This window comes from Pteronotus mesoamericanus, unplaced genomic scaffold (genome assembly GCF_021234165.1).
Source record: "Pteronotus mesoamericanus isolate MK-2021 breed Mesoamerican mustached bat unplaced genomic scaffold, CSHL_Meso_final contig_74, whole genome shotgun sequence".
NCBI classification, from domain to species: domain Eukaryota; kingdom Metazoa; phylum Chordata; class Mammalia; order Chiroptera; family Mormoopidae; genus Pteronotus; species Pteronotus mesoamericanus.
In genome coordinates this window covers 43,349,364-43,373,505 of record NW_026555247.1, presented here as the reverse complement: position 1 = coordinate 43,373,505, position 24,142 = coordinate 43,349,364, and the positions used below count along the sequence as shown (strand labels likewise).

General features: G+C 57.4%; 1 protein-coding gene across 1 annotated transcript in view; it reads right to left on the bottom strand.

Annotated features, from left to right (window-relative positions):
* Positions 1-24,142, bottom strand: part of ZNF236 (zinc finger protein 236) — a 59,898-nt gene extending 35,756 nt beyond the window's left edge. Inside the window, exons 1-9 of the mRNA XM_054583792.1 lie at positions 24,026-24,142; positions 15,784-15,926; positions 14,414-14,578; positions 9,567-9,745; positions 7,444-7,568; positions 7,000-7,172; positions 6,123-6,266; positions 3,427-3,630; positions 2,302-2,527 (exon numbers count right to left, since the gene is read on the bottom strand). Of these exons, the coding sequence (XP_054439767.1) occupies positions 2,302-2,527; positions 3,427-3,630; positions 6,123-6,266; positions 7,000-7,172; positions 7,444-7,568; positions 9,567-9,745; positions 14,414-14,578; positions 15,784-15,926; positions 24,026-24,080 (1,414 nt within the window). The 5' untranslated portion in view covers positions 24,081-24,142. The remainder of the gene's footprint in view (positions 1-2,301; positions 2,528-3,426; positions 3,631-6,122; positions 6,267-6,999; positions 7,173-7,443; positions 7,569-9,566; positions 9,746-14,413; positions 14,579-15,783; positions 15,927-24,025) is intronic.

Here is a 24,142-nt window from a genome sequence, read left to right as displayed (position 1 = left end):
GCAACCAATCGATGTTACTCAATGTTTTTCTCCCTTCTACCTTCCTTCCCCTCTCTCTAAGAGTAAATAACAAACACTTGTTTTAGAAACTGAACTAAAGGGGCCCTTCAGAGAGCAAACCGTAGGGGCCAAGTCTCCCCTGCCCACACCAGCGTCAGGAACGCCAGCTGACCCTTCACAAGGAAGCGGTTTTCGGCGCCGTTCACACCTGCCTTCGGAACACGGCTCTGAGCCTGCCTCGGGGCCCGTGCTGGGGTGCTCTGTACGTGGGGGGTAACCTTCCCTGGTGCAGGTGTGCGACAAGTTGGTTGCATGCCGATTTCAATTATTCTCTATGAGAAAGCTGTAAAAACCTATAGCAGAGTTAATCCTGGCACCTTAATTTGTGTTCTTTGAGAGTTTAACTCAAGACCTTTCTAAAGACCATGGCTGTGGAAAACAATGCATTTTTTAAAAACTGCGGAATATAAACTGTTTGAAAATTTTAACTTTCCTTTATGTGTACAGACACAAAGTATGGGGAAATACAGTAAAACTAATTTTGTGTAAATTGTAATTGCATTTCTTTATTTCAACACCAGTGTGTGTTCTACACATTGAATGATTTTACGAATGGCTGACGGAATGATTTCATAAATTAACTGATTTAAAAGCACCAGTGTTACGCATTTTTTATAAAAAAGTATATTTTTTAAAGTAAAATTTAAAAAAATTGGCCAAATTAAAAAATGTGTCATAAAGAAACACAAAGGGAAAAAGAAATGAAAAGTAGTGCAATTTAATCTATAAAGTCAAAAAAACAAACAAAGAAAAAAACAGATAACAGCACAGAGGTCACCAGAGGTAAAGGGGGCGGGGCAGCCGGGAGGGCGAGGGTGGGGGATAAGGGGTGACGGAAGGAGACTTGGGGTGGGGAACACGCAATACAGGGCACACACGATGTATATGATAGAAGTGTACCCCTAAAACCTATGTAGTCCTATTAACTAATGTCACCCCAATAAATTTTTTAAAAAGAAAAATAAAACTTATTAGAATTGCAAAAACTGGCTCAGTACCGTACCTACGGTATTTAACTTATTCAGAAATTACTCTGTGTGACCTTTACGGACTCAGCAGGCGCGACACTCCACATTAAACTGTGGGAGGAAAGGTTCCCTGGAACGCCATTTTGAGGTCCCTATGCCCAGCACACAAGATGGGGAAGGGATGCCGGGGTACAGGCCACCTGCCGTCCCCAGCGGGAGGGGCTGCTGTCGCCCGGGGCTGCAGGAAGTGGGGTCCGGCCCTGCACCGGGCCGCGCCTCCTCAGGGACCGCAGCATAAGCACAGGCGGCGCTGGCGGGCCGCTGGCGCGAGACCCCGCCCGGTTGCGGGTGCCACCCCCTAACAGGCGCGCTGGGGTGGACGGGTGTCCGAAGCGCAGCGCCCTGGGGCCCGCAAGGCCGTTGTGCCACGGACACAACTGCGAGCGGCGGCCCTCTCCCTGCCACCCGCCTCCCTCGCAACCGGCGAAGCCCTGAAGACCAACTGCTCAGGCCCCGCTGTCCAGCTTCACCTGCAGGGGGCGCAGCCGAGGGAAAGGAGGGCAGGGCCGCTGTGACTGCGATTGAGAAACGATTTCACGGCCACGTGTTAACAGCGAGGAACATGTTCTCAGGAGGGGTGACCGGAGATGAGCGGTCACTCCATGCTGCGCAGCAAGAAAGCCCCTGTCCCCCAGACACCTGGGGGAGGCAGAAGAGTTCTAGTCACTACAGAAATATTTTCATGGGAACACTTCTGTCCAAAAGCCAGGAATCTGTCCCACGCGAGGAAGAAGCGGTCACCCTGCCCCTGTGCGAAGAGCCGGGCTGCGTGGGCAGGGACTCGGAAAGGAACGGAAGTGACTCCCGTTGCTCGGCCGTCAGCAGGGACCCGGGGCTGGGAGAGTGGCACTGCAGCGAGCGCACACCGAAGTGGCTACCTGCCTGCCGGAGCGTGGCAGCGAGGGGAGGGGAGGGGCGGCCGTGGCAGCGCGGCCACCGGAGGCAAGGAGGCCACACGGGTCAGGGACAGCCGCGGTCGAGCCCTCAGGCTGGGTCGGGGGAGACTGGAGTCACGGGGAAAAGGCACCCAAGGGAGAGATAGTTTATCAAACGTGTCCTGTGGTTTTTAATTTTAAATATTAAACAAATTTTATCAGCCGATACCATCAATGTTAAAAAAAAAACCTTCAAAAGAAAAAAAAGGTGTGTTTCTCCAAAAAAAAAAAGCAACGCGCCCTCCGAATGTCTACAGATTAAAGCCCACTGAAATTACCAGGGAGAAACGGCGACTTCTTCTTCATGAGCTTCTTCTCCTTCCTGTCCAGCTTCTCTGGGCTCCCCTGCTCTTTCTCCGGCTCCGCATCCACGGGGTCAGCCGGCTCTCCGGGCACGTCGGGAAGGCCCGGGTCCTGGCCCGGCACAGCGGTCTTGGCGTGGCTGGGGTCGCTGGGGTGTGCTGCAGCTGGAATTGAAGACAGCCCACTGTTTTCTAAGGCTTGCTGAGACAGAAAAAACTCGGAGGTTAGGAGATCCAATGGCCCGAACCTGCTGCCGAGTCAGCCTTACCCACAGGACTCTATGCCGCCGCCTAGAACCGTTAGGTCTGCGCTTCCAAGGAGCCATGTGTAAGCGGCACGCCCATAGTTTTGCGGCTGACACGTCCCTTCTGATATCTGACATCTCACCTCCACCCAAACACAGTATGGCAAGCATTATGTTTCTAAATTAAAGAAATTTAAATGAATTAATTTGACTTTTAAATATGTGACCTCAAACAGCTTTGGAAATCAGTTACGCTGGGTTTACTCTTAAGACATCAGATGTCACGACACCCAACCAGCTTGTCCCCACAAAGGCAGAGAGGCTAGTTTTTACACTAAGGACACACTGAGGAGGAGGAGGAGGAGGAGCGAGACTGTCTGCCTGGGAATGAAGACTGGACGTGAAGCTGGCTGGCCAGAACCAGGAAAGGAAAGGGCTCCCTTCTTCAGCCCTGCCTCCTCCTCCGTCCCCTCCCCCCGCAAAGTGCACGTGATGCGCCATAACACTCGATGCGCCAACAGCGCACCCAGACACGAGCACAGAGCTGACTTCATAGAGTTACGGCACAGCCTCGAGAATGAACGAGACATTTCTTCTGTCAACAGGGACAGGCACAAGGAAGTTCTGCCGACCCCATTCTTTCCAAGTAAACTCACAGAAAAAAAGGATTTTTAACTTTTAAAAAATGTTTAGATTAATCATTGAGAATTCTGCTCTGTCCACAAGTAATTAAATGAGCCTATTTTGTTTCACTGTAACCTGTTCAGCTAGGGTAAGAGTGACGAGCCCCCGCGCGAATCTCCCACTATCAACACAGGCCTCTGGCAGGCGTGGTGGGCGGGGAAGCGCGCCTCACCTGCAGGATGTCCTGGCTGATGCCCACGGTGATGCTGAGCTGCTGGCCGGGCTGCGGGGCCTGGTTGGGCTCGGCCGGCCCGGGCTCTGAGAACTCCAGCAGCTGCTGGATGACGTCTGTCACTGCCTGCGAGCTCTGCTGGCTCGCGCCTGAAGTGGCCTGGGCTTCCGTCTGCTGAAGAGGTAAAGTCTGAAACAGCGTGGCCTGAAATGCAGCAGTGTTTTCATTAATAACATAAAAAAGTAGATTAATGTGCACCTCATTTTTTTTTTTTAAAGAAACCGGCACATCTTCTCTTCTAAGCATTAAAATCTAACCATGTTCCAAACATTTTAAATATAATGTCTCACTAATTTTTATGTTTGGCACAAGACTGGCTCTTAAGAGAACATACTCTGAATTTTCTACTACAACAATTTTAAAGTCTCCTAAGTGTTCGCAGATGCTATCAAGTCAAGACAGGCTGAGCACACTGACCTTAGAGGCTGTTAGCCCATTAGAGTGAAAAGGGAAAAGAAATTACGAAATAAATAAAATGAGAAGAAACTCCTGTGATTAAAAATTCAAAAGCTTTCTGGACAACAGGGGCCCTGGAGGAGCCCAGCAAGGAGCTGCTAAGGCAAGAGCTGGTCCGAGTCCTCAGAAACTCAGGCGTCTGAAACACCACGCCACAGGGACGGTGGGGCCGAGAAACGAGGGCCGATCCTGTGTGGTCCATAAGGGTGGGTTTAGGACCCGGCACGCCTGTCAGAGCCTACGGACACCCAGCGCAGCGAGGGGACTTCGGTTCACGTGGCACGCCAGTGTTCAGTGGCAGGCGGTAACAACGGCACCATTGCCACCCCAAGGTGTCAGCAGTGGGGGAACATGGAGACTTCTGTGTGTTTCCCGCTGAATTTTTCTATAAACCTAACACTGCTCTTAAAAATAAAACCTATTAATAACGGAAATAAAGACCATGGGAGAAATGCTTAGGACAGTTAACCCCTTCTCTTCCTCCATAGAAATATGGCAAGCATTTACCTTCAGGCAAAAAAAAAAAAAAAGTGGGGGGATTGCCTAGAAAAGAAAGAAAAACCAACAAACCACCTGGGGAGAGCTCAGTGCCTTTTGTGGCCCTTGGTTCCCCAGACTAAACACAAAGTGTCTTCGGAGTCTCTTCCATTCTGCCTCCCGGGACCCCGGGCTGGGCAGCCGGTTCCCCTGGCCCAGGTGGCCCCGGAGATGAGCCTGCTCCACCCTGTGTGAGAAGTTCACCCGTGGGTGTGGGCCTGGCTGCGGCCTCGCTCCTAAACACAACAGCGCGAGGACCATAAGGAAATCTCTGAAAGAGGGAGCCGGCGGATGAGACCCCAGGCAGGCAGCTCTGAGGGGAAGAGAACTTTTGAGAAGGAAAATGTCAATAGGTTTTGCAGGAGAGTGAACCAATCCAGAAAAGCATGGCTTGAAAAAGAAACAATCCAATCAGGAATAAGAGCTCCCAGAAATTAAAACTTGTACTATCGAAAAATATCAATTAAGAGAATCAAGATGAAGACAAAGAAACCACCATCAAAAGAAGAGCAAAAAGACCAAGAGTTAGAAAAGCAAGATAGAAAACGAGAGGCACCGCGAGCCGAAGAGCCATCTGGGGAGACAGCGCTGGCCCAAGGCCCCACGCCGCCCACCAGGAGAAAAAGGAGGGGCGTTCTCCCCCACGCTGCATTTTCAAGTGTTTATCCAGAGCATAAATTTTAAAAATTATCTGGATTATCATTCCAGGTTAAGTCACTACATCTGCACATTCAATTTGTATATTGCCAAAAGAAATGGTGGAGACTCAACATTTGGTTGATTTACATACTGAAAACTCCGTTTAAAATACTCAGTCCAAAGTAGAATTTTAAGGCTTAATTATCAGGCCCTAATTATTTTCCAATTTCGGGACTTATTTATGACACCCTCCTGAGGAACAAGCCAAGGAGTCATCTCAGACGGCAAACACTGTGAGAAGAGAAGGGACAAGGCGAGCAGTGGGCGGGAGCCCAGCGCTGGGAGCAGACTCTCAGGAGGCCCCTGGGCTGCACGGGAGGAGGCGCCCACAAAGCGCAGTGAGCGCCCCCGGCCACCCACAGCAGCGGCTACAACACCGCCCCCCGGGGCCAGCCTTGGCCCTGTACTGTCCACTGAATGGTGGGAACGAACAGCAGATGGGGCTGAGCTATGGAACCCTACAAAAAAAGAATAAAAGCGTGTGTTGGAAGTCACAGAATTTTAAATGCACGTACTGAAAAACACAATGTAGTTCCCTAAAATCCAAAATTTCAGAAAAAAATTGTCACTTAAGGGAGAAATATATCTTAAAAGGATAGTTGATTTTTAAATTATAAGGTAGTGATAAAGAATATTCCCTAATAATCACCAAAGAATTGCAAGAATCACAATTTCATAAATTAATAATTTTATTTGTCTTATTTTTAGTAGGTCAGGAGACACTCCATAAATCAGGGTCACCTAACACTATTCTAAAATTTAAACGACTGGGTTTTTTTTCCCTAATTAGAAGGAAGTACGACCTTACAGCCACACAGAAAAGCTTTCACAGCACCTTTGTGGTACTGAATAATATTGTACAGAATACTTAATTTTAAAGGCCATAACGGAGACGGCAGGTTCTGGTGCAACGACGCCTGCCCGCCCGCAGCCCCCGGGCTCACCGTGAGCACGTGCGCCGTCTCCGCCGCGCCAGCGGGGTTCTGCACCCCTCCCATGTGCATCTTGCTGATGTGCGTGTTTAAGCTCCCTAAACTTTTAAATACACAGCTGCATTCTGTACAGTTATAGGTAGGGCCGTTCTTGACCTTAAAGAATAAAAGATAAAAAAAGGGTTTTTATACTTATTAGATAAAACACATTTCAGTTAGGACCCATCAAACTCGACCATTCCATTAAAAACGACAGAAATAATCTAACCCTTTAACACTGCTTGTTGCTTTAAATTAGGTAGCTCTTGTATCAGTGCCCCAGCTCTTTAATTAATGCTGCCAGTACAAGAGTAACTGAAATACACAGTCTCCCCAGCCTGGAACTGGTTCCGGCGTGAACATAGTTCTGTTACTGTAATTAGTAAAAGGAACGTGTCCGATGTGCGTTCTCAGTTTGCTGAAGGGCTACCTACGCCCGCGGCCCAGAAGTCCAACCAGCATTTGCGGGATGGAGCGGACCGGTCAGGAGGATGCTCGCACGGTGGGTGGGCCTGTGACCGCCAGCACCTGTGCCCCTGGGGCCCGGCCCGGAGCGGCTGCGCAGGCAGGAAAGCACGGGGCGCACGGGCTCCTCTCGCCGCCGGCAGCCCGCTGGTGCTGCCCCATGACAGCGGCCGCCTGAAACGCTCCGAGGGAGGCTCCAGCTCTTCCTACCTAGCGCCTCGGAATGACCCACGTGAGGCCTCGGATGCGTCCCAGGACTGAGCACTAGTTGGCAACTCGTCTGTGGAGGTGGCGACAGGCGAGCCCCCGCCTTCCTGAGGGCTCACAGGCCACAACCCTGTGACCACGCACACCGGGGACCCCGCAGCCCCCCCGGTGAGCTCACCTCCGAGTGCACTCTCTGCACGTGGGACTGCAGGTTCCCCTTCTGAGAAAAGGCAGCAGGACAGAAGGCGCAGGCATGCGGCTTTTCACCTGTGTGCTTGATCATGTGCGTCTGCAGCGCCCCCTTCTGGTTAAAGGCTTTCCCGCACTCACTGCACTTGAAGGGTCTTTCACCTAGAGAGGGAGGAAAATGAAGGAACACAATCCCCATGGTACCGACTCCTGTTACCCAGACTCGGGACCCCCAACCATCTCTCCAGCCAGGACCTGCCCTGTGACGGCACCCTCGTATGTCCAGCTGCCTACTCCAGAATCTCAAACTTCACACCCAGGTTAGACTGCAGACTGTGGAAGGGCCGGGATCAAGGCTGGGTCTGGCGGCGCCCAGACCCCCCACCTTTCCCGTAAGCCACCTCGCCCACCCCCCAGAGAGCGCACCCCGCACCTGTGTGTATCCTAATGTGCCGCGTGAGCTGACTTGGCTTCTGAAACGTCTTCCCACAGTGCGGGCATGAGTATGTGAATCCACTCCTGTCCACGTTCCGGTTGTACGACCTGGTGCTGGACATCCTAGTGCAACATGTGGGGCTCAGGAAGTTGTCTCCCTGCGCAACACCCTCAACAGGGGAGCCCCCCTCCAGGTCCAGGGGTCAGCTGGCTGGCCCTGACCTCGCTCTCGCGGGACATCGACCCACTTAAGTGCGCCCGTGCCCCACCCACACGTACACACATGTACCAGCTTTCTGTCTCCAATATCAGAAAAACTCATTTTCCCCACATGTGATGAAAAGAGAAATGCTTTGCGTTGGGGAAGCGGGGCTTCGCTGTGCAATCAGACACCAAGGTCTGCACGGCTGTGACGTGTGCACCCGCCTGAGTCTTGCTACCTCGTCCTGTCCTCACATCAACGACAGGCAATGCTGGGGACCTCCTGCCGGGACACCTCTGCTGAGCACCACCTGGACCTCTCTGCTCCGCCTCCTCGGGACGGCTTGGGGGCTGCTCAACTGCAGCATCTCATGGGCACAACCCTTCGCTGGCTCCCCGCTGCCCTCTCTGGGGCAGGAAATGGCAGCTCCCCGACGTGCAGGTCAAAGCCTGGAGCCGGGCCGACCCTGCCCTCGCCCCAACCCTGACTTCACGGGCACCTCCGAAAGCTGCTGGCTTCACACCAGGCCACGTGCAGAGACGCCCCCTCCCGCTGTGCTGACCCAGGGGTCCGCCCATTCCCACCCTGCCACGCGGCAGTCACGCTGCGCCAGAGTCGCTCTGGGTGGGAACCGTCCAGCTGCTCCCATGGCGACGGGGCACAGTCCCCGTTCCCAGGGAGGCCCTGGCCCCAGCCCCCGCCTGCCCGGGCGGCTCCTGTCGCCCACCGCTGCCACCGCATTCCCCTCCGTGCAGCTGCCTCTGAGACCACTGTCCACCTGGTCCCTGCGTCTTCCCTGCTAAGTGGCAGCTCCACGGGTGCAAGGCTGCCTGTCGGCTCCCCCTCGGTCCCGGGAGATGCAGAGCCCATGCGTCCTATTGTGTGACAGCCCCTCAACATCGTCAGTCGTCTCTCCAAAACCTTTGGAGACACGCTGCACGTGCCTGCGGTAGACCTTTATCAAAACGCAGTGTGTGGAGTGCCTGTGTGGTATTTGGGGGTTGAAAAACCATTGAAATAACAAAGAACCGGGTGGGCGCACGTCTGTCACCAAAGGCACAGAGAAGGGAGTGGGAAAGGCAGGAGCAGGCTCATCGCGCGGAGATGCCCGGCCGCACCTGAGAGACGCCTGTGAGACGTGCCACCTGAGGACTGGGAAGGGGACAGTCTCACGGCTGGGGCGGGGCTCTGGAGGGGGAGCTGGGGCCGGTGGCCGGAAGCCCAGTGCCCCTCGCTGCAGGCCCGGAACGGCAGCAGGCTGGCTGACACCACAGCAGCCGTGGAGACCGCTGTCCGGGCGTGGCTGGCCTGCTGGGACAGGGGCTCAGCGAGTGTGAACGGACCGTCACCGGCAGCTGCCCTGAGCGCCGAGGGCTGGGCAGGAATGTGTATTAATGGCATTGAGAAAAGGATGTATCAGTAAAAATACAGAACCAGGAAGAGGTGAAGTCTGCGCTCTGAAAGGCGCATCACGCTCCGCCGGGAACAAACACGCGTGTTTAAACGCAGGCACGGCTGCCGATGCTGCGGGCTCTGAGGCCGGACGACCAGGGTCTACGCCCCGAGCTGTGAACCCTCGGAAAGGCGCCTTGTCTCTCCTTTTAACTTGGTCCCCCGCACCTGCAAACAGGACATGAAGGGGCCGTGGCCTGACAGGCGGTCTTCCTGAGATATGTTTCTATGGGCGCTGAGCACCGTGTCAGGCACATGTAAGTTCTGGCTGGAACTAGCTACCCACGCAGCCCGACACCCCTTTTTAACGTCTGAGCTCATCCTTCCCACTGCAGACTTGAGCCACACGGGGAAAAGACAAACGGACACCACACGGACCCGCCAACACACTGAACTGGTCGCAGCCGGGCCGGCCCGTCTTTCGCGGACCGCGGACACGTGTCCCAAGCCCGGGCCGAGGCCCCTACCTCATTCTGTGGTGGCTCTTCATGTGCTCCCGCAGCTGCGGCGCCGCCTCACACTCCTTCCCGCAGACCCTGCAGGTGTGGGCGCGGCCCCCCGCCAGCTCCTGCCGGTGCTCCTGCAGGTGGACGGCCAGCTGGCTCTGCAGGGTGAACTCGTCCCCACACTCGGAGCAGATGAGGTTCTGTGGAGGGGACACCACCGTGAGCAGAGCCACACTCGGGACCGCGGCTCCTCGAGAGCCTTGGTCCCGCGGACGGCCAACACGCAGGGTGAATGGATGCAGCTTCCGCCCTCCACAAGGGCGTCCTCGTGCCCACGTACGAAGAGGCACAACTCATGTCTGTGTTGGCAGAAGAGGATAAAACGCCCCGGCGTCTGAGCAGAGTGAGTCGTCGCAGGCTGGCTGTTGGGTGCCTGGCGTCTCGTCCTCGGTGCTGTGAGCACTTGGGGGAACCATGGCTGCTGTGAGGGGCGCCGGGCCTGGTGCCCGCGGGTGGGCGGCCCCCGTGTCTGTGGACCCGGGACGCGAGGACACCGGCCCTCCGCTGGCACCTGGGTGGCGGCGCAGCCGCGGGCTGCACACGGCTGAGGGAGGCCGCAGGGTGGCTCTGGCCGCGGAGCCGCTGCCGTGGTGCGAGGTCCAGCGAGCTGCGCAGTCGGAGTCCCCCGACCTGACTGTTCGCTGGGGCGGGGCTCCACGGGCACGGTCCCAACCCGAAGAGCGGGGCCCAGCAGCGAGCACAAACTGCTCTTCCCACAAAACACACAGCCGTTCCTTTCCATCGGAGTTGTTCCTAGTTACTGTACACAACAGTCTTAGAAATGGATGCAAACCCCACCAAAGTGAGGGTGTTCACTGACGCCACTCAGAGCACCCTTTGCAGAAAAAGGCAAGGATGAGGGAAAAATGTACGGAGCAGTCCGGTAATGTCGTCAACTTAAATAGCTTCAGTACTGTTTAGTACTGGCAGAAGGCCGCAGGCTCCCCAGCCCCCCATCCAGCCACCCGGGAGGAAGGACAGAAGCCCGGGGCTCTCCTTGCCGAGCTGCTCCTCGTGCCCCGACACCCGCCGCCACCTGCCTCCCTCCCACTGCTGGAGTCTTTCTCCCCCATTGGGCTGTGTCTCTAGGCATTTCTAGTGGCGGGGGGCGGGGAACTGGGATAAAGGGGCTGCTCTGTCTCAGCTGGGTTCTTACGTGTTATGTTTAAATGCAACTAAAGGCCAGCGATTATTCCTTTCGTTACTAGTCACACGCCACACTCAAGTCAACAGACTGGGAAGTAAAAGCACACGGAACAGACAGGCAGCCCAAGACGCCTTCCTTCCCAGGCCTGGGGGAGGACAGCAGGTCCCCTTCTGCACAGTCACAGACTCCTCAGCTGAACGCTCAGCCACCGGCCGAGGCCTCGAACCCCCAGCCCTCCAATTGCCAGGCGGCTCGCCCAGCGCGCTGTGCTGCCCGTGGGGCATCGACCGAACACGCTCGCCTCCTGCCTCCTTCCTATGCAGCCACATGACAGAGTAACGTTCAAGGGGCCGCACAGCCCGCGGCCATCCGGGCCCTCGCGGGGTGCAGAGCTGCGCGGCTCGCACAGCACTGGGAGCACTGGACTGGCCCTGGAGGGAACAGTGGCCCCTAACTTCTGCCAGCGCCTCGTGTGCCCGGAAAGAGGCGGGGGCAGGCTTCTCTGCGCTCTGCTCGGTCCCTTCCCGCGTCCTCCACACCTGTCCGTCCTGGGCCACTACGGTCAGGGGCTGACCGTCGCTGACCATCGCTTCCCACTCGCAGGGCCCACTGCACAGAGACGGGCCGTCCTCCCTGCTCCCACAGCCAAGTCAAACCACAGGGGCGCAAAAGCCTCTTTTCCCACCATTCCACCCTCTTCTGTGACTATCTGTTGATCTGGAAAAACTGTTATATTTTAAAACAGGGAAGAAAATGTGTGAGGGGCAATAGAAACATCAAGTCAAGTGATTTCCAGAAACACATTCCTCAAAGGCCGCCTCAGGAAAAAAGCAGAGAGAAATAACGGCACGTCCATGTTCCTACCACCCACGATGAAGGACAAACACGGCGGAGCCTCCCCGAGGAAGCCCTGCATCCCACCAAGGCTGGGCTGCCTGGCCGCTGGCTCCCACCACAGGTCCGCAGCCCGGCCAGGCCGCACAGCCACAACGGAGCTGACGCCAGCAGAGGAGGAGCGGCAGGCAGGCACCGGAGGTGGGAGGGCTCCGAGCTCCACCGCAGGGCCATCTAGAAAAGAATTTCAGCAAAGTGCGTGGGAGAGAAGATAGCATTTTAGGTGGGAGGATTTTGAAAATGATGTTTAGAAACCTAAGCACTTGTGGACACGACAGATGACTGTTGTCTCTCTCCTGTTACTGAGAAAGCAAGGCCCCCGGGAGCCCAGGGACAGCCAGCAGCGCAGGGACCCGCGGCCCTCCGCCACGTCTGGGCCGTGCCAGCGACTGGCTGCGAGCGCTCACCTCAGCAGCCTCGGGCTTTGGGGAGCAGGGCTTCGGGGTGGCGGGGCAATAGCGGGACTGAGCAAGCGGAGCATGGAACAGGGAGTCCCAGGCTTGAAAATCCACGCGCACCGGATCCGTGCCCGGCCACAGCTGGACCCGCCGCTCAGCAAGCCAGACACGCGCGCCAGTCACACCACGGGCGTCTGGCAGCGGAATGAGCAGGACGGGGTTTGGCCTCCATGAAAACTCAGCAAGACACTGATGGGGGACAGGGCGCCAGCCTGAGTGAGGCGGGCGACGTCCACTGCGAAGAGTCCCAGACGGCGCTCTGCCCGGGCCAGGGGCTCACCCTCTTCTGTCCCCTCCTCCACCGCCACGAGGAGGGCCTGCTCCACACGGGGCCTCCGAGGGCACGCGGGGCGCTGCGGCCACGCCAAGTCCTTGAGTGTGGTAGCTGTTTTGCGACACTGAGGAAGCGTCCTGTTCTTAGAGGCAAATATGGAAGTATTTGGAGGTAAAGCGGTAACACGGTGTCTGCAAATGCACTTTAAAACCATTCACAAACGGCGGGGGCCGAGCAATCCGGGCAAAGGAGTCACGGCCTGCAGGAGTTCGCCGAACCATCCTTTCAGGTGTGATGTTTTCAAAATAACAAAGTTAGGGGGTATGCTGTAATTATCACCACATATTGTGGTGACACATAATGACCAAAGGGTGACGATTTTCAACCGCCCATGTGGTAGCTGAAACCAAATCTTAGTACCCAATCGTTTTTTGTGGGTGAAAATCTGGTAGGTGACAGCTACAAACCAACAGACAAAAACACGCTTTCCAACAAATCACATGCAATACATTGCTGAAAGCGCCCCCCCATGATATTAGTAAAAATCTAAAACATTTAGGAACAAATTTAAATACTGCCCTGAATCCATATGAACAAAACATTATTATTCTGATGATAAAGACCCAATTCCGTGAGTGCATTCAATTCTCCCCTAGAACAATCTAAAAGTTTAATGCAGCCAAAATAAAAAACTCAACTCATTCTTAAGTAGGTGGAATTCTCAAGTTTACATCAATAACCAGAACAGGAAAATAAGCAGCACACACACACCGGCTTAGCATTCCAAAGGGAGACCAGCAGGACCAGCCGGAACACCCGGGCCCCGCCCTGCCCCGAGGCCACAGCGGGGGGGCGCAGCAGAGGGCGCCTCTTTTGCAGGTGGACAGCAAATGCTTGTCACCTAACTCCCCAGCCCTCAGTGCCTGCTCTGTCCTGGGCTGTTCCTGCAGTCACACCGGCCGGCGCCCCAAGGGCGGCTCACGGAGCTCTGCGGCTCAGGGCGGCCCTGCAGTGGGAAGCGAGCCACGCCGGGTGACCCCGAGCTCACGCGCCCCACTCCCTCGCACGCCTTTAGCTGGTGCACTGCTCAGGGTGGGCCACGCAGCTGCGCCACTGCTGGCGCGGAAGCCAGGACTGGGCGGCCACGTGGGAGCCGGAGTCCTCACTGGGCAGGAGGGACACACCCAGGGACCGGGGAGGCTCGCCTGAGCGGCCGCGGCGGGGGGGCAGGGGGGGGCTGCGTCATTGTGGACTTGTGATTCGGGGACTTCTGGGACGGGGCCTGCACCACACCGGGCATGCGCCTGCACCAAAGGATGTGGTGGGATTTACAAATAGTTATTGTAGCCGTGGGGAGTATTTCCAAGCAAATCACAAGAACCAGGATCTGTGAATGAACAGATTAAAAATTTGAGTGTTTGACAATTTAAAATTTTATGCCGGGGAAGTCGTCTTTAGAAGACTTAATTATGTATTACATGTGACTTTTATGTTCTCTTCCTTTTTGCATTTTCCTAATTTTCTACAGCAGTAATTCGGGTGGAGGGTAATAGTTTTAAAGCAACCGCCATTTATACGTGAAAGGAGACCCCCCGAGCAGCAGGGCACCCAGCCACCCAGAAAGCTGCCGGCACTGCCCGCGGGGCGCCCGGATCGCCGGCCAGCGGGCACGTCTCCCCTCCCGGCTCGCACGTCAGGGGGCTCAGGGGCCATCCTCGCGGGCAGAAAGTTTACTCTTGGCCACTACAGATCTCTACAAAAGTTAACTTCTGTGAAAACCAAAAAGGGGGGCCCTCCTACCCAACGGATACATGTGTTGACCCTCCAAATACAGCACACGCTGAGCGTCTGTACCCCACGTGGTGCTGGCCAGAAAACGCTTCCTCAGGGAACCGCAGACCCGCGGAGGCAAATCTACGAATTCACTCCTTGAAACCCACGCAGAAGGCCCTGCACACTCATTCCTACCCGAGACGTTCCCAAGGATTAGACGCACTATAGAGTCAGTTAACAAAGGACAGGCCGGAATAATTACCTCCTCCTTCTCATGGAGCATAATGTGCGCTTTGAGACTGGCCACTCTGGAGAATTTCTTGTGACACACAGGACAGGTGGGGTCCTCCCCATTGTGGGTACATTTGTGCAGGGTCAGGTTGAATTCAACATTAAAGGTTTGGGGGCACTGGTCGCATCGATGTGGCTATTTGGAGAGAAAAGTCAAGAAGCCACCACGGTCAGCATCATTCAAATGTCATTAACAGGAACTGCAATCTACAGTCTTTCCAAGAAACTCCTGACACCCTGCCAGACCTGACGTCGGTGACCCCCAAACCAACACACCAGCTCCTGGGGGCCATCCCAGAGCACAGCGGGGACGCCCCACGCCCAGGTGGAGGAAGGCCCCCGGAGGAGCGCCGCCCCACAGGGTGCCGGCCGGGTGTCCTGGACAGCGAGCGTGGACCCCGCCCTGGCCACGATGTCCCTTCCCCTGTGACCAGCCACTCTGCTGCAGACAGGGCTGCTGCACATAAGGTGAGTGAGCGCAAGAACTTCACTCGAGGGCGGCAGAGCTGCTCCCTCGGTCCGAAGTGGTCCCCGAGAGGAAGGCGTCCTGCCGCTCACTGGCAGGAGGAGCAGCGATCCCTGGCAGTCCCTTCTCTCTGAGACAGCAGGCCCTGGCGAGGACTAGGTCAGCCTTTCCAGGTCTGTGGCTGTGGGGGAGTGACGCCGTGGGCGCTGGTGTCGGCACTAGCTAGCAGGGGACAGCGCCGCCCCTCCCGCTGGTAGGCGAGCGGCCGTCTGCACCCTGAGCTCCAGGGAAGAGAGCAGGCCGGCTGGCGCCCCAGGGCTCTCTGGCCCGCGCTCTCCTACCCCGAGGGCAGTCACAGCCCCTTGGATTTGCGGTCAGAACCCCCCCCTTTCTGTCAGCACCCGCCCCGAGACACAGGCGTCCCCGTCGCGCCCCATGGGGAGCCCCGTGAGAAGGCCCCGATCCCCGTGGAAGAGTGTCACTCCCAGCCGACGTGCGCTCTTGCACGTCTGAACACCATCTTAAAATAAAAATGTCAAGGGCAACCCCCTGCCGGAGAAAAACACATCAACACGTACCAACTGTGAGCCCACAGAGGAGACAGAAACTACTGACGACAGGCGTGTGTTGAGAACACGCATTCCCCACTAATAAAGACCTGCAGCACACAGGCTCACCAGACAGTCTCTCGCTCTCACTCCCAACCTCCTCGAGGCTACGAGGGCGCCCCTAGTGGGACACCGAAGTCTGCGCTTCCAGGCCCTAAGGCACCCGCCGCTTAGGGACCCGCGCTGCGGGCGAGGGCCTCAGCCACGCGCACTTCCACGGCGCCTGCAGTCCCCAGGCTCTGCCGCCGACCCTCCTGACGCACGTACCTTGTCGTTCCGCTCGTGGTCCCTCATGTGGCGCTGAAACTGGGACTCTTTTGGAAAAGATAGCAGACAGATTTCACATTTATGGAAGTTTGGAGCTTGATACGCATAATTAGTGTTCTCCGCATTCAATGTTAAAACTCCATCTATAAAATTGCATAAGTATAGACAATAAATACCAGTTGTTATTCTCATCACATAAGTAAAATTATTTGGTTATTGTTTAGAAACCAAATTATGTCAAAATTCACGAGAGATTTTAGAGGAAATTAACGATACCTTGAAAGTTTAAAATGGACAAGCTTCTAAGTTAGAAATGAGAAATGACGAGATGACCGAGGCTCAGGACAACAGAACGCCGAGTCCTTCTGGGGCCTTTGGAAACCGGAGACGCACTGCCTGAGGCCTGATGCCCACACGCAAGCCAGCCGCCCTGTGTTCCTCCCCTGCCTGCTGCTTCCTGCCACTTCTACGTCACTCCAAACCCTAGAGGCATTTCACCTTTTGGCGGCTCTGCGAGTTCCTCAGGAATCCACACAGGATCTGAAACCACTCAGTAAACAACACTCCAGTCAAAATATAAAGGTTACTTCACTAACTCAATCTACCTCTGAAAACTGCTGGAAAGCAAGACTAAGTCAAAAGGAGAGGAAACTGCTCTTGGTTAGCTCTGCTTTCAGAAGACAAAGGGTCGCGAAGCCTTCGCGGTGCGCTCTCTGACCCCACTTAGGTAAACAGCTACACACGCAAACGCATTTTCAAATCAGAATAACCACGGGATCATCATCAACATTTGTCATGAACTGAAGATGTTCCAAATCTCTCCCAATTCTTTAAGTGAATGTACTCCACGTCTTAGAATTGAAGCATGAATGTAGGATACATATTAACTGTAAAGGCTAGAAAATCGTCACCCTACAACAGTAGCAAATTTGACCCCAAAATATTAGACTTGAGAAACTTGGGAGTAAGGTCGGGGTTAAGGTGAAGACACTCCAGTGAGCTCAGGAAAGCTTCCTGCTTCTGCCTCCCCCCGCCCCCCGCCCGCTTGAAAGGTGTCCCCGCCTCCTTGGAGCCACCGGCCTCAGCAGGCACAGGGCCTGGGGCGACCTGGCAGCAAAGCAGCTGAGAGCCACAGGACCAGGCAGGCGGATGCCTTGCGGGACATGGGGGCGGGGCCTGGCTGCAACAGCTTCAGAAATTCTTCTGGCAGATTCCCCAGTAAAGCCACCTCCAGCTCCAAGAAGCAGGGATGCAATTCAAGTCTGCAGCTTCACTCACAAGTGCCATTCTCCCACTAAGGAAAGAATTTACCTGATTTGTATTCTATTTCTTCTTAACTATATCCACATTCTATTGAAAAACCACGCTTTCAAATGTCTGCACTAAACGAATAAGGCAATGTCTTCCGACTCCCGAGGCCCGTGACTGCTGGAACCGTGTCCCCGGGTGTGTCACTACCCCCTTCGGGAGGCGCGCACTTAGGACGGAGGCAGCGCAGAGGCCAGCGCGGCACTGCCCGCTCAGAGGCGCCAGCTCCAGGGGAGGTGCTGGCTCGGGGCGGCCCCTGCGACCTGTCCCAACACTTCCACTACAAGAGCGGTGCTCATCTGGGAACACAAGATGGAAAACCGCCCTCACAGTGCAGTGGCCGGGAAAGGCCCAACTGTCCAGGGGCTGCCGCTCCTCTGAAGAGGGGCACAGGCGAGCCGGAGCCTGCGCGGCCCGGGTCACCGCAGGCAGCAAGCCCCCGGGCCTGTGTAGGGGGCGGGGCTGGAGTGGCGGAGGCGAGGTCCCTATTTAAACCGTTCGGTTTAAAGAAACACTTTTGAACCATTATAATGTATTACCTATTCAAAAAAATGAAAGACATAAAATTTACATGGGGGAAAAGGTGGGTCATACACCCCACACCTGTGTTGTATGGCTAAGGAAACTAAGACCCCAGAGAAATTAAGCTACTTGCTCAAAAGCACTCATTCAGCCGGAGGCTGGACCAGCAGCGGCCTCGGCACCTCGGCCCCGACGCTCCCGGAGCGGTGCCTCCAGGCCTCCCCAGGTCACAGCCTGTGTGGCAGGACCCCCATCTCCACTGAGGTCCTTGTGTGGACACAGCGGGTGAACTGGGGTCCCAGGAACAGCCTTTCGCCCCGGCTGGAAGCCTAAGACAGCGTCTGTCCTTTCAGCATAAAACCTATTCAGCTGAGAGCCAGGCCAAGCACCTGGCCCACTGTCACGAGACGGGCGGTTTCCCTGAGACAGTGGCAGTACAAATGGCATTAGCGAGGACCTGCTGTCCCACAAACAATGGGCGCGAACACCTGCTGCCACATCCAACAGCGGTGACGCTCCTACCGTCGTCGGTGGTGGTGGAAGGAGGCCCGACGCAGGAGACCATGCCGCATGACCACCTCCTGCGCGGCTCAGTCAGCGGGCGAAGCCACTCTAGGCGGTCGGCCACAGGGACAGCCGTGAGTCGCGTGAGGGCACTGACTGGACAGGCCATGCTGGCGGCGTCTGGGTGCTGCTCATGCCCCACTTCCTCACTGAAGGCATCACATGTACATTTACACGGACTCTTGTTACGAGCATGTCATCGGGGTGCTGATTACGTGAGAAGGTGATCGCTGAGGGCATTCTCCAGCTGCGGACCTCGCACCGTGAGGAACGGCCTGAAACACCCCCGACAGAGCTCAGGCAGACCCCCGGTCGGGTCCTCATTAAATGGTCCCTAGCAGGGCAGACCGCTGGCGTTCTAACAGCGACTGCTTCCCAGGAACGCGCTCACCTTGACCCAGGTGCTGTCACAACTTGTATTTGGGTCTGTCCATACGTCAGTACCTCCCTGTTTTGATGTTAGACCATAAAGTAAGCGTCAAGTGTACTTCACACTAAGACACTTTAACATGAGTGGACGGTCATTAAAACTGCAGGGTGGCCGGGGCTGCCGGCAACCTTCTCGCAGGCGGCCAAGGGCGCAGCCCCGCTCAGAAAACACCGCCTCCACGTGCTCATAGGAAACGCGCCGAGCGGCCGCGGCCCCCGCCGCACTCCCTGGCCTCCGCGCTCCCCACCACCGCCACCGCGCTCGCCAGCTGCCCGCGTGCCACAGGGAGAGGCTGCTGGGCAGCGGGCTGGAGAGACGCGGGGTGCACAGGGCCTGGGCGGAGTGGCAGGCCGCAGGAAGCCACCGTTGCTGGGGGCCTCCTTAAGATGATCCCCCAGGAGGGCACCGGCCTCCTGTCCCAGGGCTAGGACGAAGGTCCTCGTCAGCTCAGAGATGAGGCGCCAGCGACTGTTCAGGCCGCCCCTGTAGAAAACACTGCCCCTGTCACTCGGGGCCTCTGCTGCAGAGCCCGGGCAGGGAAGGCAAGGCAAGGGGACTTCCGGGACTCAGGCGCAACGGCAGCTGGAGTGGAGTCACAGTTCTCTGCTCAGGGCAATAGCTGGCCGACTGTCCCTGTAAATGGCCACACGGGAAACGCTCTAGACTGTGGATCGGGGGGTCTCTACTATGACTCCTAAAATCTGCTGTTGTCGCCCAAAAGCTACCACAGGTGGTGAGGGTGGCTCGTTCCCATGAAACTTTGTTTGCCAGAAAGGTGAGGCCGTAGGTAGGCAGCCCTAACCCACAGGAAAGGACAGGGATACAGAAGAAAGGTGTGCATTATAGCTCTTCAGTTTTAACTAAAATCTATATTGATGTGTAGAGAGAAGAACAGAACAACAAAAAATCATTCTCCAATATACACAGAAAACTAGTGTCTTGCATCGTCCAAGGAAGCCTGTGTGTAGCATCCACTTTGACCCAGAAATGCATAGAAGTTCACAGCAGCACTTATTTCTAATAGTCCCCAAACTGGAAACAACCCAAGTATCTGTAGGACAAAGGATAAATTAAATGATAGTGTTCACAGACTAGAATACAACTATTAAAATGAACACATCTCTCCATGTAAAAACAGGGATAATCTCATAAGAACAAATATTGAAGGAAGCCGGAAGTAAAAGGGTACATGATAGGAATTCAATTTAGTTCAAAAACAGGTCAAGTCAGTCCATGCTGCCAGAAGTGGGCATTAGAGGACAACAGCTGGGGGCACCTGGGTAGAGGTAACGGGCTTTAAGGCACTGCGTACGTGCCAGGCGGCGGCCGCCTGCGGAAACCCACGGACCTCTTCGCTGACACTCCGCGCCATTGCGAGGCAGGCGTCCTGCCCAGTCAGGACCAGCGCTGGCGCGCGCCTCCACCCTCCCCCGGAATCTAAGCCCGGCCGGGGAACCGGCGCCAAGGGCGCCTGCCGCGCGACGGACTAGCTCGCAGCCCTCCGCGACGCCCAGGGCCAGCGGGCAGCTGCCGGCACCTACGCCTTCGACTGCTTCATGCCTTTGCACCGCGGCCCAACCCCAAGACCCGACCCGGGAGCTGACTTGGGAACGCAGGGCGTGGGCCCTCCGCGCGCCTCATTAGACTACGTGAATTCGCCACTTTCACCCACAGAGCGACCGCACTCCCCTGCGCTGGGAGATTCGGGCGAAGGCACCTCAGTGGCGCAGGCTGTCCCCGCACCCCTCCGCTGCCCTCTCTTCAACCAGAGCGGCTTTTCTGCAGGGCCAGTGGGTCCCAAGCGTCCTGGACGGCAAGATGGAGCCTGATGGAACTGAGCTGGCGAACTTCCCAGGCACCTCCCACCGCCCGGGGCGAGCGCCCCCACCCGAGGCCTCGCGGTGCTGCCTCAGGCCAAGCTCTGGAGCGCAGGGTGGTCTGAAAAGCACACCGACCTTCCTGGGCCTCCAGAGGCCCTTCCTTTGTGTCCAGAGACAACGCAGCAGAGACCCTGACACTGAATCGCCACACGAACTGCAGAATTGACTTTGATGAAGAATCATGGCTTAGTGTGGTTCTCCTGGATCCATTTTATATCGAAGACTAAGATTTGGAACTCATGTTAATTTACTACTTGCAGGATCATATCTTTACATTTTAAGTGTTACGTCATCACACTTTCCTCAAAATTCTAAATACTCTAAGCTCCTGCCTCCATAAGAAGTGCAATTACAGAGAGGGAAGGGGGCTTGTTTATGAAGAAGCCCCTTCATCCTCGGACACCTGCTGTGGCTGGAAAGTGACGATTTCACGCAGGATCTGTCTCCCCTTAACTGCTCCTCACCGACCAGCAGCCTAGTTTTGCTGCTGAAGCCAGCGAGTCACCTGAAGACTGGGCTCTGCAGCCTCTGCCCCCTCGGCCCCTCCCAAGGGCCTCCCTCCCTGAGGGAAGAGCACAGAGTCCCTGAATCCAACCACGAAAACCGACAGTGGCCTGAACTGGCCATCGCAGCAGGAAAGGATGTGTGGCCGGTGTGGCTCGCCGCCTGCCCGCCCCCGCTCTCCACCAGGGAACAGAACTGAGCAGGCCGCCAAGCTTGCCAAGCTTGGGGCGAAGTCAGAGGGCGTTTTTGTGCCATTCTCCTGGGAGAACCCATGGAAGCCGCACGAGCCCCCTGCTGTGGTTCCCACCAAGGAGCTGTTCCCATTTACCAAGGGACAAGTCTGATAACTCAGGTCGTTCTCCCCCAGGGTCATGCCAGGCACTGACGGGCACTCAGTGAGCGTCCCTGGTTGTCTCAGAGAATGCTGACTTCTTCCCTTGGGTCCCAAGCCACCCCCTACTCAGGAAACATCTCTGAGTGGGCCTGCTCCACACCACTTCTGAGGTTTCTGTTTGCCGGCGCTTTCTCTGGGAAGCACAGGCGTCCCTGCTGCCTGGAGAACTGTCCTGCGGGACTACAGCCAGGTCCTGTCTCGGCCACTGCGGCCCGCACCCCAGCCCCCAGGGCAGGCCCCCCAGCCACAGGCAGCGCCCTGAGATCTGTGCTGGGCCCACGAGCCCACCAGCAGGCAGGGCTTCGCACCTGCGGAGGCGGAGCCGCACAAGGCGCACTGTGCGCGCGCCCGACAGTTCAAATCCCGGAGGCAGAGCCGCACACGGCACATGGTGGGCACATGCGTCGGTTCAAATCCCAGCTCTGGCGCTCACTGGCTGGACAGGCCTCCAGTCTCTTTCCCGCTCTGAGCCTTATTTTCTCTATCTGTAAAAACCCACCTACCTTCCAGATTTTTCTTAGAAGCAAAATTCATAATGGTGACAAATAACTTCAGGCTATGAGAAACATGACTAAGGGTGTAAACAGAGAATAAAGATCCTTTCACGCTTTGGTCCCAGGGCCCCTTTACGTCCCTATATGTTATTGAGGACCCAAAGGCCTTCAGTTTACACAGGTTACATTTATTGACATTTGCTCTATTGGAAATTAAAATTGAGCAATTTTGAAATATTTATTCGCTTAAAAATAAACCTATTACAGTTAACAGAAACATTTTTATGAAAAGTATACTCTCCAAAAGAGTAGTAAGAGTGTTCACTTTTGCAAATCTCGTGGCCGGTGCCCTAACGGCAGGCGGGCCCTCGAGTGGGCTGCTGCGCTCGCCCGGCCCGGCGGCAGCGCGCGGCTCCGAGGGACACACTGAGACGCCCAGGGCGGCCTCGCGGGTAGGCGCCGCCGCCGCCATGATGCGCGCCGAGGCCTCGTTGCTGTTGTGCGATTAGCGCAAATGGGCCCCAAGTGAGGGAGCCCAGCAGCGGCGGGACGGCTGTGACAGCGCCTCACAGAGCCCAGCAGCGTGGGGATGCCCGGGTCCCCGAGGCGCCCCTTGGGAACCAATGAGGCAGGAGGAGGGGGACCACTCCAGGAGGCCGCAGCGCTGAGACCCATCGCAGGCACGGGAGGTGGACTTCCCGCGTGGAGACAGCAGGCCCCACACGGAGACGCCGCGGCAGCGGGACAAGGGAGTTGGGCTGGAGCAGGACCCAGGGAGGGGCTGGGCTGAGGCCGGAGTGGCGAGGACCCCCAAGGCCCATGGGCTTCACTGTCGAGGGCAAGAGGAACCCATTGAGGAGCTTCGACCCGGGAGTAGGCCACCTGACAGACATTTGAAAGGGATCCTCGAGGCAGACAGGCCAAGGGTGAGGGGCCACCCTGGCAGAGACCAGAGAGAAGGCCCCTGCGCAGCCTTGGGGCGGGGGTCGGGGCGCGGCGGGGGTGGGGGCGCCGACCCTGGAGGAGCGGCCGGGGAGGCACCCTGGTAGGGAAGCCACAAGACCTCTTGGTGAGAAACCCGGTGGCCATCACCACGTGGTAAGACAAGAAAGCTGCCAAAGTGGCCCTTCTGTGTCCTGAGCCTCCTCCAAGTGACCCAGACACTGCGCCTGGCGTGTCTGGGCAGGAGGCGTGACAAGGTGCAGTACATGAACAGCAGACAGAGCCGGCCACCGTGGCCCCAGCCCCCCGCTGATGACAACCGGGATGGGCAACGCACAGGCCAGGCGCACGTGGCCGGCAGCCGCTCCGCGGGTCAGGCCCGGCTGCAGTGCGCGTCCCCCACGCCCCCCGCTGCCCTGCACCCTTCATGGAGGGCCGCGCGCAGGTGCGGAGCCAGCGTGGGGCCCCGGCCGCGCAGCTGCAGGGGCGCTCGCAGAGCCTGGGCACCCTCACCGCGGGGTAGGGGTCCTGAGTACCCACGGGGCCCCGCCGCCGCCGCCGCCGGGGCGTGTCGGCGTGGGGACCCCACTCGGTCCCCCACGTGAGGAGCCTGGGGCCCGCCCTGCGTCCCGCGGACGCGGAGGGAGCCGCATCACCCCGGCTGCCGGCCCCGCCGCCCCATCAGCCGCTCGTCCGCGCCGGCACCTGCGCCCACAGGCCTCCCCGGCCGGGCGGCGGGGCCGGGCGGGGCGCGATCCCCGCGGGCGGGCGGGCGGGCGAGCGGGCGACGCCGGGCCGCGCGGGGAGGTGGAGGGAGGAGGTGGAGGGAAGGGAGAGGGGAGAGGGAGGGGGAGGGGGCGGAGGAAGGAGGGGGAAGAGGGAGGGGGGAGGAGGGCGGCGCGCACCTCGCCCCCGGCCCGCCGCCGCCGCCGCCGGCCCAGGAAAGTAGGCCCAGCCGGCGGAGGGCCGGCGCCGTATCATTCCGCCCGCGCCTGCGGCCGGCAGTCGGGCGGCGACAGCGGCGGCGGCGGCGAGGCGGAAGGGCGCTGCGCCGTCCCCAGCCCTCCTGGCCCGCTCTGCCCGCCCGGCCCGCCCGGGTTCTCGCCGCCCCGCCCGGCCTGGCCGCTCCCGGCGCCCTCCGCGCCGCATCCGGGGACTATATTCGCGCGGAGCGGCACAGCGGTGGTGGGTCGAGGCCGCTTACCGGTGTCGCCGCGCGCCTTGCTCTCCTTGGGCTTCGGGGGGCGGCCCCGCGGCATCGTCGGCGGCGGCGGCGGCCCACCCCTCGGCCGCACATACACTCACACACATACGCTCGGCG